The sequence below is a fragment of the Hemitrygon akajei genome, chromosome 2 (assembly GCF_048418815.1).
Source record: "Hemitrygon akajei chromosome 2, sHemAka1.3, whole genome shotgun sequence".
NCBI classification, from domain to species: Eukaryota; Metazoa; Chordata; class Chondrichthyes; order Myliobatiformes; family Dasyatidae; genus Hemitrygon; species Hemitrygon akajei.
In genome coordinates this window covers 13,499,999-13,512,263 of record NC_133125.1, presented here as the reverse complement: position 1 = coordinate 13,512,263, position 12,265 = coordinate 13,499,999, and the positions used below count along the sequence as shown (strand labels likewise).

At 41.5% G+C, this 12,265-nt stretch overlaps 1 protein-coding gene across 3 annotated transcripts in view; it reads right to left on the bottom strand.

Moving 5' to 3' along the window:
* The window catches only part of LOC140739174 (xanthine dehydrogenase/oxidase-like), a 127,098-nt gene that overhangs the window by 82,195 nt on the left and 32,638 nt on the right, over window positions 1-12,265 (bottom strand). For all 3 annotated transcript variants that reach the window (XM_073067222.1, XM_073067213.1, XM_073067231.1), the window contains 3 exons: window positions 7,020-7,096; window positions 3,116-3,198; window positions 2,711-2,927 (listed from right to left, as the gene is read on the bottom strand). In XM_073067222.1, coding sequence (XP_072923323.1) covers window positions 2,711-2,927; window positions 3,116-3,198; window positions 7,020-7,096 — 377 coding nt within the window. The remainder of the gene's footprint in view (window positions 1-2,710; window positions 2,928-3,115; window positions 3,199-7,019; window positions 7,097-12,265) is intronic.

Below are 12,265 nucleotides of genomic sequence, written 5' to 3'. Positions count from 1 at the left end.
TTTGTGCGTGTAACATTTAAAGATGCTTTTAGATGGACACACTATCGGGGGGTGGGGAAGAAATGCAGGTAAATAGGATTGGTTTAAATTAGTGGATAAACTCAGCAGGTCAGGAAATATCTATGGAAATTAATAAACAGTCAATGTTTCTGGCCAAGACCCTTCTTCAGGACTGAGAAGGAAGGGAGAAGATGCCAGAATTAAAAGGTGGGGGAGGGGAAGGAGGATATCAAGCCAGGCAGCTTAAACAAAAGATACTTCGCCATGACTGCAGTATCAAATGGATATGCTGCTGACTTCCTAGATGATCACAGAGGATGAAGCTGATGTAAGTGGTACATTGATATATTAAATCATCATGGTGGCTGGAACACAGGCCTATGTATATGTAGACACAAGCGATTCTTTAGATGCTTGAAGAGATCCAATGCTGACTGGGGAGACTATGTGGCCTGTCACTGTGCCCAGAGAATATTATCCAGGTTTTCTGCATTTGGATATGGATTTGGACTATGCACTATGGACTCCCCCCCCCCCCCACCCCCATTTTATTGTTTTCTATATTCTGTGTTTTTCACCCGATCTTTCTCGTTTTTTGGGGTAGATGACTATTCCATTTTTTGTGTGCGGGAGGGGGGAATTGGGGGTTGATGATCATGTTGTCATTTCTTGGCTTTATGGCCATCTAGAGAAGAATTTCAGAGTGTATACTTCGAAAATAAATGAATCTTTGAATCCTTTGAAATCACTTTGTTGAACATCTTCACTTTGTCTGCCACAAAAGGCAGGATCTCCCAGTGGCTATCCATTCCAATTCGACTTCCCACTCCCATTCTGACATGTCTGGCCATGGATTCATCTACAGTCACGATCAGGCCACACTCAGGTTGGAGGAGCATCACCTCTTACCCTGTTAAGAGTAGCTTCCAACTATCATCCATTCATTATCAAGGACCTTCAGCATTCAGGTCACACTGCCTTCTTATTACTGCCATTGGGAGAGAGGTACAGGAGCCTTAGATCCTTCATCACCAAGTTCAGGAGCAGTTATTATCCTACAACCATCAACGTAGATAACTTCACTCACTGCAATTCAATGATGGTGACATACACGTACTTTGATAATACTTTGAATCTGATGGCATGAACAGCAATTTTTCTAACCTCTAGTAATTTATACTTCCTTTTCCATTTCCCATTCTGGCTTCCTCTTTCACCCCTTTACTTCTCACTTGCCCATCACCCTTCTCCTTCCCTTTCTCCCATGGTCCAATCTCCTTTCTTTTTCTTCAGCCCCTTATCTCTTTGACCTATCACCTCCCAACTTTTTAATTCATACTCCTTTTCCAGCCCTGATGCTGAATCTCAGCCTGAAACGTCGACTATATATTCCCCTCTGTGGATGCTGCCTGATGTACTGAGTTCCTCCAGCATTTTTGTGTGTTTGCTCATATATCCTTCATGTGGTTCATTTCTGTAACAATTTTAAGTTGTGTAAAATAATGGTTTTGACTGCCTGTGGGGATTGATGATGGGCTGGGCTGGGCTGTGGTGAGGAGAAATTGTCAACCCATGGCCTGGTGAAATAGCAGGTCTGTTGCTGCCTCACTGCCTCAGCACCTTCAGCTCTGTCTGTGTGCAATTTCCACATTCTCCCTATGACCACACAGGTCTCCAACATTCACTCTAGTTTTCTCCCAATAATGTGCTGGCTTGTAGCTTAATATGTTACTGTAAATTGCCTCGTGTTGGTTCTAATAAGTCCATAAGACATAGGAGCAGAATTAGGCCATTCAGCCCATCAAGTCTGCTGTGCCATTTGACCATGGTTGATTTATTTTCCCTTTCAGCTCCATTCCTTTGCCTTCTCCACACAAGATTTGAACCATTACTAACCAAGAACCTATCAATATCAGCTTTAAATACACCCAATGATTTGGCCTCCATGGCCGTCTGTCACAATAAATGCCGCAGATTCACCACCTTGTGGCTGAAGAAACTCCTCCACATCTCTGTTCTAAATATACTTCCTAATTTTCTGAGTCTGTGGCCTCTGATCCTTGACTCTCCCTATTGGTGAATGGCAGGAGTACCAGAGAGGAAATGACAGGATGTAAAACAGAATCAGTTTCATGGAAATAAGTGGAGAAAGGGGCTGATGTGGATACTATGTGAGCTGGCATCAACTCAATGGTCCAAATGGCCTCCTATTTTAGTCAGGACAGAGGAGATATTTACTAAAAATATACTTAGAGCAAATAAGCTCCCACTGATATCTTATCTACAGTTTATTTTTCTTTGAGCCAGTAAATTATGAAATGTAAACTTGCAAACTCAGGCAACTCCATCACTGGCACTAGCTACCCCAGCATGGAGGACATCTTTAAAAGGTGATGCCTCAAAAAGTCAGCATCCATCATTTAGAAAACACATCACCCAGGTCATGCCTTCTTTTCATTGCTACAATCAGGGAGGAGGTACAGGAGCCTCAAGACAGTCACTCAATGCTTCAGGAACAGCTTCTTCCACACCACCAGCAGATTTCAGAATGGACAATGAATCCATGTACCTCAGTATTTTTTGCTCTCTTTTTGTACTACCTATTTAATTTCATATATGTATATTTCTTATTGTAATTTATAGTTTTTTATGTACTGCACTGTACTACTGTTGCAAAAAATCATGACATAAATTTGCATCCTTGTAGTACCTTTAGCAGTATCTCCCTGTACAAGTTTGATGGCTTCCGTGGAATGCTCTTTCAATAACAGATACAATTCCGTTAGTGCAGTCGGCTGGTACCAACTTATATTATTCTTTGAGAAAAGCAAGCTGGCTGTGCTCTTTGCTTGATCAGTACAAGGTTCTATTTTGTTCACGTAGGTCTGCTTACACAGTTGTTTTGTCTTAGGACAAGTCTTCAAATCCTTAAAACACAAAAATACAAAATAAAAGCATATTTTTACTCCAGAAGCAGTCAACATATCAATACGTTGTACTGTATAATACCCTATTAACTCCAAATCCCCAGATATGGAAAAGTACTTTAAAAACTGGTAACATTATAATATAAACATCACAAAATGAAAATGAGTACCAATGCTTTAGACTTTACCTCAATATCAATGAAGAATCCTTTTTGCTTTCTGTCAGAATCATTTACAAAGGACTTCATGGCATCTAAAATAGTACGGTACCCTAGAGATAGAGAGAAACAGCTGTAGTGTATTCAATATTTCAGTAATATTTGAGTATTGTAAATATATTGTTTGATTAAGCATTTTTGTTTACATAATTCATTATGTGTTATTTGTAAGAGGTACGTGAATGGCATACATTATTACACCACTACATCATACGGGAGTACCTCACTAAAGAAAAACTAAGGGGACCAACATCCCCCGGCTTTTGTGTTTTTCTTTCATTTAGTGTCTGGGGTTACAAAACATAACCAACAGCGAGTTAGTAAAATGAATTGCCGCTACATCTCACATTGGATATTGAGCACACTTGGATTCCAAGTTAACAACCAGAAGAAAACAAACTTCTAAGTTAAAAATCAATAGTTTGATCCAAACAGCTGTATTTCTACCTACATCGCTATTTTTGGATCCTTCTGATTGTTGATCATGATGCCTTGAATAATCTTTCACACTCAACTGGGACAGTTAGTCGACAAAAATAACAACATCCTCCCCTTTGGGCATGGGCATGAGCATGAGTTGCATTAAATCAAGTTCTGCAGTGCTAATTAGGCCAATGGGAAATGCACAGACTCTGGCCAACATTAGCATTCACTGGGCCAGTGGAAAGTATGCATATTAGGACTGTTATATATGGAATCCCTTGCCTGGAAGCTTCACTATTGCTTTAAGTCTTGTAATCTGTCATAATCTCGCTAAAAAGCAGGAAAGATAAATGGGCCTTAAGGACTTTTTTTGTTCCTTTGTATTATAGACCTGATGAAGGATCTTGTGATTTCAAACTCAGTTGCAAGTTGTATTATATAACAACACTGAAAAATGTATAAAGGAAGGGATAATTACATTTTCTTCTTGATAGTTCTATTTAACCGATTTCACAGGAAACAATTTCACTACTGTTACCTTCCAAAGCAAATCTATTTAGTAATATTGCTGCGAGTGACGTTACGGAGTAAATGCTTGAGGTCAGATTAGAGAATTGTAACTTGAAAACATAAGATTTGGATGTCCAGGTCTATTTTTAAAATTATTTTAGAGATACAGCATGGTACCAGGTCCATCTGGCTTGTTGGGCCTCCACCGGCGAATTAAAGATAAAAAAACAAAAGTAAAGGACAGCTTTATTTATCATATGTATATTGAAACATGCAGTGAAACGTGTTGCTTGTGTCAATGACTAACACAGTCCAAGGATGTGCTGGGGGCAGCCCATGCTTCTGGCACCATCATAGCATGTCTACAATTTACTAACCCTAACCCATACATCTTTGGAATGTGGGAAGAAACTTATGTGGTCACTGGTGCTGTAACAACACTATGCTACCGTGTCACCTAACTTGCCACGACAAGGAATTCTGGAAATTGGTAATGAAAGAGTGGTCTGAGCTGCTAGTTCCACAAGGTCAGTTCACTGTTTGGGCCGTGAAAAGTGTTCTCCCAGCTGATTGAAGAAGCCTTAAGCCACCTGAAGCCTTAACTGACAGGCTCCATTAGTCATCCATCTCCACCTTTCCCTCTCTGCAGTTCTCTAGATTAGCCATCTCTAGCTGGGTCTGACAGCTGATGCACCCCAGCCCTTACTGCCCTCCTCCCTCAACCCACTGAAGGAGAAAGTCTGGTTGGAATGTATGGGCCGATATTTCCGAAGCAGTAGCAAAAGGAAAACTGAAATGGCGCATATTTTAAGCAGTTAAAGGTTCTTCTCCCCTCCCTTCCTCTCCCATTTTAGAATGTCACTAATTTATTTAATGATGACATATTTAAGATAGTAAATACTATGACAGTCTGAAAATTGTTCTAATTTTGCAACTTCTCAATTAGCCATAATCGTGAGACAAATAAGAACGAAAGGCAGACGAGTGGAATTAAGCTCTGTTTCATCATTCCATCATGGCTGCTTTAATGTCCCTCTCAACCCCATTCTCCTAACTTCTCCCCATAAACTTGGACATCCTTACTAATTAAGAACCTGCCAAGGTTCACATTAAACATACCCAACGATGGCCTCAACAACTGTCTGCAGCAATGATTTCCAAAGATTCCTCCTCCCTAAAAAGACATCCTTTTACTCTGTTGATAAAAAAATGATTTCTATCTCTTCACAGTAGTCAAAGATGCAATATCATATATTGCATATAGATGCATCAAGAAAGTCAGCCAGCACCTTTTCTTTCGTAGAAGGTTAAGGTGGTTTAGCTTATCATCGCACACTAACAAACTTCTGTGGAAGACATCATGATTTGGTATATCAATTCAAATGCGCAGAGTAGTGGACTCTGCCTAACACATGACAGATATTTCCCTCCCCGCCCCACCACTAGTAATATCTTGACTTGAGGCAGGGGTGAACCATGAACATTGAGCCCTAACTGTCTATCTGATACACCAGCCAGGGTGCAAGCCAAGGCAGTACAATATGGAGAACAAGCTGTTATCGTGACCACCTTGCACTAAAATTAATTATTTTGTTCTAATTTTATTTTCTTGTTAAAAATTGTGCATGATCTGTTTATCTTGTGAATTCTGCTTATATGAGGCCATGTTCCAGTGATGCTGATGCTGCTGCAAGTACTGTGATGCTGTGCAGACATGGACTTGTGCAAATGACAATAAATGTTACTTTAGATTTTGAATGTGTAGCACGGCTGAAAGAAGTGTGGCAAAGCAAGGGGAAGCAAAACATATGCATGGAAAAACAAGTATTGAATCTTAAATCACTGGGTATTACAGCTCATTGTAAGTTCCACATGTACAGAACAGGAACAGGCCCTTTGGCCCACAATGTTGCGCTGTACTAATTATGCTATGACATCTAATCCCTTCAGTTCGTGCATGGTCCATATCCCTCCATTCTCTACACATACATGTGTCAATCTAACAGCCTCTTAGACGCCTTTGTCATATCTTTCTCTACCACCAACCCTACAAACCCACCACTCTTCGTGAAACAAAAAACTTCCCTCACACACTTTAAATCCTTTACCCCGCCACTCCCCCCCCCCCCCCCCACAGTAAATATATTGGATATTTTGATGCTGGGAAACAGCACGGTACGGGCCCTTCAGCCCACAATGCTGTACAGACCTATCTACCTGGTCTGAATACTTCATAGCAAAATTAAACACATTAAGTACAGAAACATAGAAAACCTACAGCATAATACAGGGCCTTTGGCCCACAAAGCTGTGCTGAACATGTCCCTACCTTAGAAATTACCTAGGGTTACCCATAGCCCTCTATTTTTCTGAGCTCCATATACCTGTCCAGGAGTCTGTTAAAAGACCCCATTGTATCTGCCACTGTCGCCGGCAGCCCATTCCATGCACTCACCACTCTCTGCGTAAAAAACTTACCCCTGACATCTCCTCTGTTCCTACTTCCAAGCACCTTAAAACTATGCCCTCTCATGCTAGTCATTTCAGCCCTGGGAAAAAGCCTCCGACTATCCACATGATCAATGCTTCTCATCATCTTATACACATAATCTTAAGTAAATCTATACAGAAAGGAAATTTCTGCACTCCAGTAATGATGAAAACTTACTTTGAACATAAGCGATTGCATATTTGGAGAGATCTTTGCAAATGAACTTTACAACATAAAAATGTCAATTTAAGGACAAAGTGACACACAATGATCACAGCTAGCATCAGCTACTGTGGGCTGTCAAAGAGGTCTATCTGATCTATGCCACATCACATGAAACAGTCGCAGAAAATTAAAAATGTTGAAGTTAACGAAGCCCTATGAAAATTGCTTTCTTCTAACTGGCCAGTTGAACAGGCCACATGACTGGACATTGAGTTCTCTACAAACCTGTACATCTGCAAATATTGCCATCGAAGTTATCCTCCACTTCCTGAGAACTTGGTGATGGATTATTCTTCAGAAGCCTGAAGAAAAGAGGAACAATAAAGTACACAAACGATCAACTCAAGCCCAAAATCAACTAGTTATTTATTTAGTAAGAGTCAGTCTCGTCTATTACATCCTCCATGGCCAGATATCACATCCTCACCTCCTTAGAGTCATAGAGCACTACGGGCCAGAAACAGGTCATTCGGCCCATCTAGACCATGTCGAATTGTTATTGCCTAATCCCATTGACCCACACCTGGACAACAGCCCTCCATACTCGTCCCATCCAAGTATGCATCCAAACTTCTCATCAACATGGCAACTGAACCACATCCACCACTTCCACTGGCAGTTCTTTCCACATTCGTACCACCTTCTGAGAGAAGAGGTTCCCCCTCAGGTTCCCCTTAAATATTGCACCTTTTTAACCTATGAGGTCTAGTTCTAGTTTCAACAACTTCAGTGGAAAAAGCCTGCTTGCATTTACCCTATCTGTACCCCTCACAATTTTGTATGCCTCTATTTAATGTCCCCTCATTCTCCTATACTTCAAGGAATAAAATCCTGACCTATTCAACCTTTCCCTATAACTCAGGTTCTAAAGTCCCAGTAACATCCTTGTAAATTTTCTCTGCACTCTTTCAACTTTATTGATATCTTTCCTGTAGGTATGTGAACAGAACTGCACACAATACTCCACTGCAAGAGATGCTGGTTCCTCACCTCCAATGCTTCCACCCACTGTTAACCGTAACTCTCAAACACTATCTGTTGTGGATTATTTTTTCCAAACTTAACTTGAAATCCATTTCCAACTAACCTATTGAATAGTATCCTCACAGGGTTACTCTCACTTCCAGCAACATTATGTCATAGAGACATACAACATGAAAACAGGTCTTTAGGCCTGACTTATCCATGCTGTCCAAGATGCCTACCTAACGACTCAGGCCTAGGGGGCCAGTGACAGGCATATGCCTTATAAGACGCAAAACGAAAGACTGTGTGGCACGCCACTCCTCACATAGACAGTAAGTAGGTGGCCGTTGACTGACAAGGAGTTCATCCGCCCTTTGAAAGGTTTTGTTCTTAGTCCTGCCTATGCACCCTCCTCCCTGGTTAACCAAAGTGCACCAGGGGGTGTGCTGGTTGAGTCGCCGATAACCCGACCCGACAGGTAGTACTGGGCTATGTGGTATTAGTAGCAAGGCGAGGACTTGACCTGACTGTACACCTGAGCTGGTCCCATTTCCTTGTGTTTCGCCCATATCCCTCTAACCCTTCCCATTCTGTGAACTTGTCCAAATGTCTTTTAAACATTTTAAAATGTATCCACCTTCACCACCTCCTCTGAAAGATTGTTCCATATACCCACCATTCTCTGTGTGGAATAACTTGCCCCATGGTCCCCATTAATTTTTTTCCTCTCACACCTTAAACCAGTGCTTTCTAGCTTTAAGCTACCTTACCCTGGGAAAAGACCATGATCATTGACTTGATCTATGACCTGAATGATTTAGAAACCTCTATAGGGGCTCTTCTCGGGGATAAAAGCATCCCATTTATACAGCATCTCCAAGCACTCTAGTGCCAGCATCATCCTTGTTAATAGTTTCTTAATCCTCACATTTTCCAGATTCACTGAAGTGATTTAGAAAGTCAGTGTCAAACTGCTATTGACAATTCATGGAGACTGTCCACACGAATTAATCTTAACAGTTTCTGTTTCTCAGAACAAGGAGTGTACTTTATTATATCTAAAAATATAGTTATTAATTTAAAAAATAAGCAACATTAAATTTGCTCCAATAAAGCATAGAATACTGAGGCACAGTACAGGCCCTTCAGTCCAAGATATTGTGCTAACCTGGTATGGGAACACCAATGTCTTTGAATGGAAAATCCTACAATAGGTAGTGGATTTGGCCTAGTACATCAGAAGTAACACAACTATTGAGCATATCTACGTGAAATGCTATCGTAGGGAAGCAACATCCATTTTTAGAGATCGCCACCAGCCAGGCCATACTCTTTTAGAACATAAGACCATAAGATATAGGTGCAGAAGCAGGCCATTCAGCCTATTGTGTCTGCTCTGCCATTCAATCATGGGCCGATCCAATCCTTCCAGTCATCCCCACTCCCCTGCTTTCACCCCATACCCTTTGATGCCCTGGCTAATTAAGAACCTATCCATCTCTGCCTTAAATACACCCAATGACTTGGCCTTCACACCCACTCGGGGCAACAAATTCCACAGATTTCCCACCCTCCGACTAAAGTAATTCCATAGCATCTCTGTTCTAAATGGATGTCCTTCAATCCTGAAGTTGTGCCCTCTTGTCCTGGACTCCACTACCATGGGAAATAACTTTGCCATATCTAATCTGTTCAGGCCTTTTAACATTTGGAATATTTCTATGAGATTGCCCCTCATTCTCCTGAACTCTAGGGAACAGCCCAAGAGCTGCCAGACTTTCCTTATATGGTAACCCTTTCATTTCTGCAATCATTCTTGTGAATCTTCTCTGAATCCTCTCCAATGTCGTGTCAGTATATCCTTTCTAAAATAAGGAGCACAAAACTGCACACAATATTCCAAGTGTGGTCTCACGAGTGCCTTATAGAGGCTCAACGTCACATCCCTGCTCTTATATTCTACACCTCTAGAAATGAATGCCAACACTGCATTTGCCTCCTGATGCACCATCAATAACTCTCAAAGACTGGAAGTGAACAATAGGCTTTTATTAACAGCAAAAAGGGAGCACAACATCTCGGAGACCGAGAGAGGAGCAGTGCCCCAATCGCCTTTATACAGGGGTATGTGGGAGGAGCCACAGGACCAGTCAGCAGAGGGGCATGTCCAGACAGGTATACATAGTTTACCACACCTCCTTCACCACTGACTTCATCTGGACGCTAACCTTTAGGGTATCCTGCACAAGGACTCCCAAGTCCCTTTGCATTTCTGCATTTTGAATTCTCTCCTCATCTAAATAATCTGCCCGTTTATTTCTTCCACCAAAGTACACGACTATACACTTTCCAACATTATATTTCATTTGCCACTTCTTTGCCCATACCCATAAACTACCCAAGTCTCTCTGTTTCCGCAATACTACCTGCTCTTCCACCCATCTTTGTATCATCTGCAAATTTAGCCACAAAACAATTAATTCCATAGTCCAAATCATTGACATACATTGTAAAAAGCAGCAGTCCCAACACCAAACTCTATGGAACTCCAGTGGTAACCAGCAGCCAGCCAGAATAGGATCCCTTTATTCCCGGTCTCTGTTTCCTGCCAATCAGCCAATGGCCCACCTATGCTAGTAACTCCCCTGTAATTCCATGGGATCTTATCTTGCTAAGCAGCCTCATCTGTGGCACCTTGCCAAAGGCCTTCTGAAAATCCAAGTACACCACATCTCCTGCATCTCCTTTGTCTACAGTGCTTGTAATTTCCTCAAAAAATTGCAGTAGGTTAGTCAGGCAGAACTTTCCTTTCAGGAAACCATGCTGGCTTTGGCCTATATTGTCATGTGCCTCCAGGTACTCCTAACAATCGATTCCAACAACTTCCCAACCACATGTCAGGCTAACATGTCTATAGTTTCCTTTCTGCTGCCTCCCACCCTTCTTAAATAGCAGATGTAACATTTGCAATTTTCCAGTCATCCGGTACAATGCCAGAATCTATCATTTCTTTAAAGATTATCGTTAATGCCTCCGCAACCTCTCCAGCTACTTCCTTCAGAACCCGAGGGTGCATTCCATCAGGTCCAGGAGATTTATCCATCCTAAGACCATTAAACTTCCTGAGTACCTTCTCATTCGTAATTTTGACTCCACATACTTCACTTCCCTGACACTCTTGGAATATGTACTACAGATGTCTTCCACTTGTGAAGACTGATGCAAAATACACATTTGGTTCCTCTGCCATCTCTGTGTCTCTCATTACAATATCTCCAGCATCATTTTCTATTGGTCCTATATCTACCCTCAACTCTCTTTTACCCTTTATATACTTCTGCAAGTTTTTAAAAGCTTCCCAATCCTCTATCTTCCCACTAGCTTTGGGTTCCTATTGTGCCCTCCCTTTTGCTTTTACTTTGGCTCTGACTTCACTTGTCAGCCACGGTAGTGTCCTTCTTCCATTCGAAAATTTCTTATTTGGAATGTATCTGTCTGCACTTCCCTCATTTTTCGCAGGAACTCCAGCCATTGCTGCTCAGCTGTCCTTCCCGTTAGTGTCTCTTTCCAGTCTTGGCCAGTTCCCCTCTCATCCCATTGCAATTTGCTTTATTCCACTAAAATGCTGACACATTGGAATTTATTTTCTCCTTCTCAAATTTCAAAGTGAACTTGATCATATTGTAATCCAGTTCCCTTAGACTCTCTTATCACTTTAACCTTAGACTCTCTTATCACCTCCGGATCATTGCACAACACCCAATCCAGCACAGCCAATCCCCTAATAGGCTCAACAACAAGCTGTTCTAAAAAGCCTTCCCTTAGACATTCTACAAATTCTCTCACTTAAGGTCCAGTACTGACCTGGTTTTCCCAATCCTCTTTCATGTAAAAATCCCCAACGATTACCATGACATTGCCTGTCTGACACACCTTTTCTATCTCCTGCTGTAATTTGTAATCTACATCCCGGCTGCTGTTTTGGAAGCCTGTATACAATTGCCATTAGGGTCTTTTTACCTTTGTCATTTCTTAACTCACCGCACAAAGACTCTACACCTTCCATTCCTATGTCATTCCTTTCTAATGATTTAATATTATTTCTTATACACAGGGCCACACAAGTTTTGCATCCTATCAATGTCCCACTGTAACCTCTGACAGCCCTCTATACTATCCACAACACCCCCCCCCCCCCCAAACCTTTGTGTCATCACAGTAAAATAAAAAGCTTTTTGTGCTGCTGCCATCAGGTAGTACAAAAACCCCAATACTCGCACCACCAGGTTCAAAAACAGTTACTACCCCTCAGCCATCAGGCTCTTGAATAAACGGGGATAACAACACTGATTTGCCCCTCCATTGAGGTGTTCCCACAAGCAATGATCTCACTTTAAGGGCTCTTTATCTCATTATCTCATGTTCTCTTTATTTATTGCTATTAATTTATATTTGTATTTGCACAGTTCTCTGGTTGATCTTTCATTTAACCTGTTATGGTTATT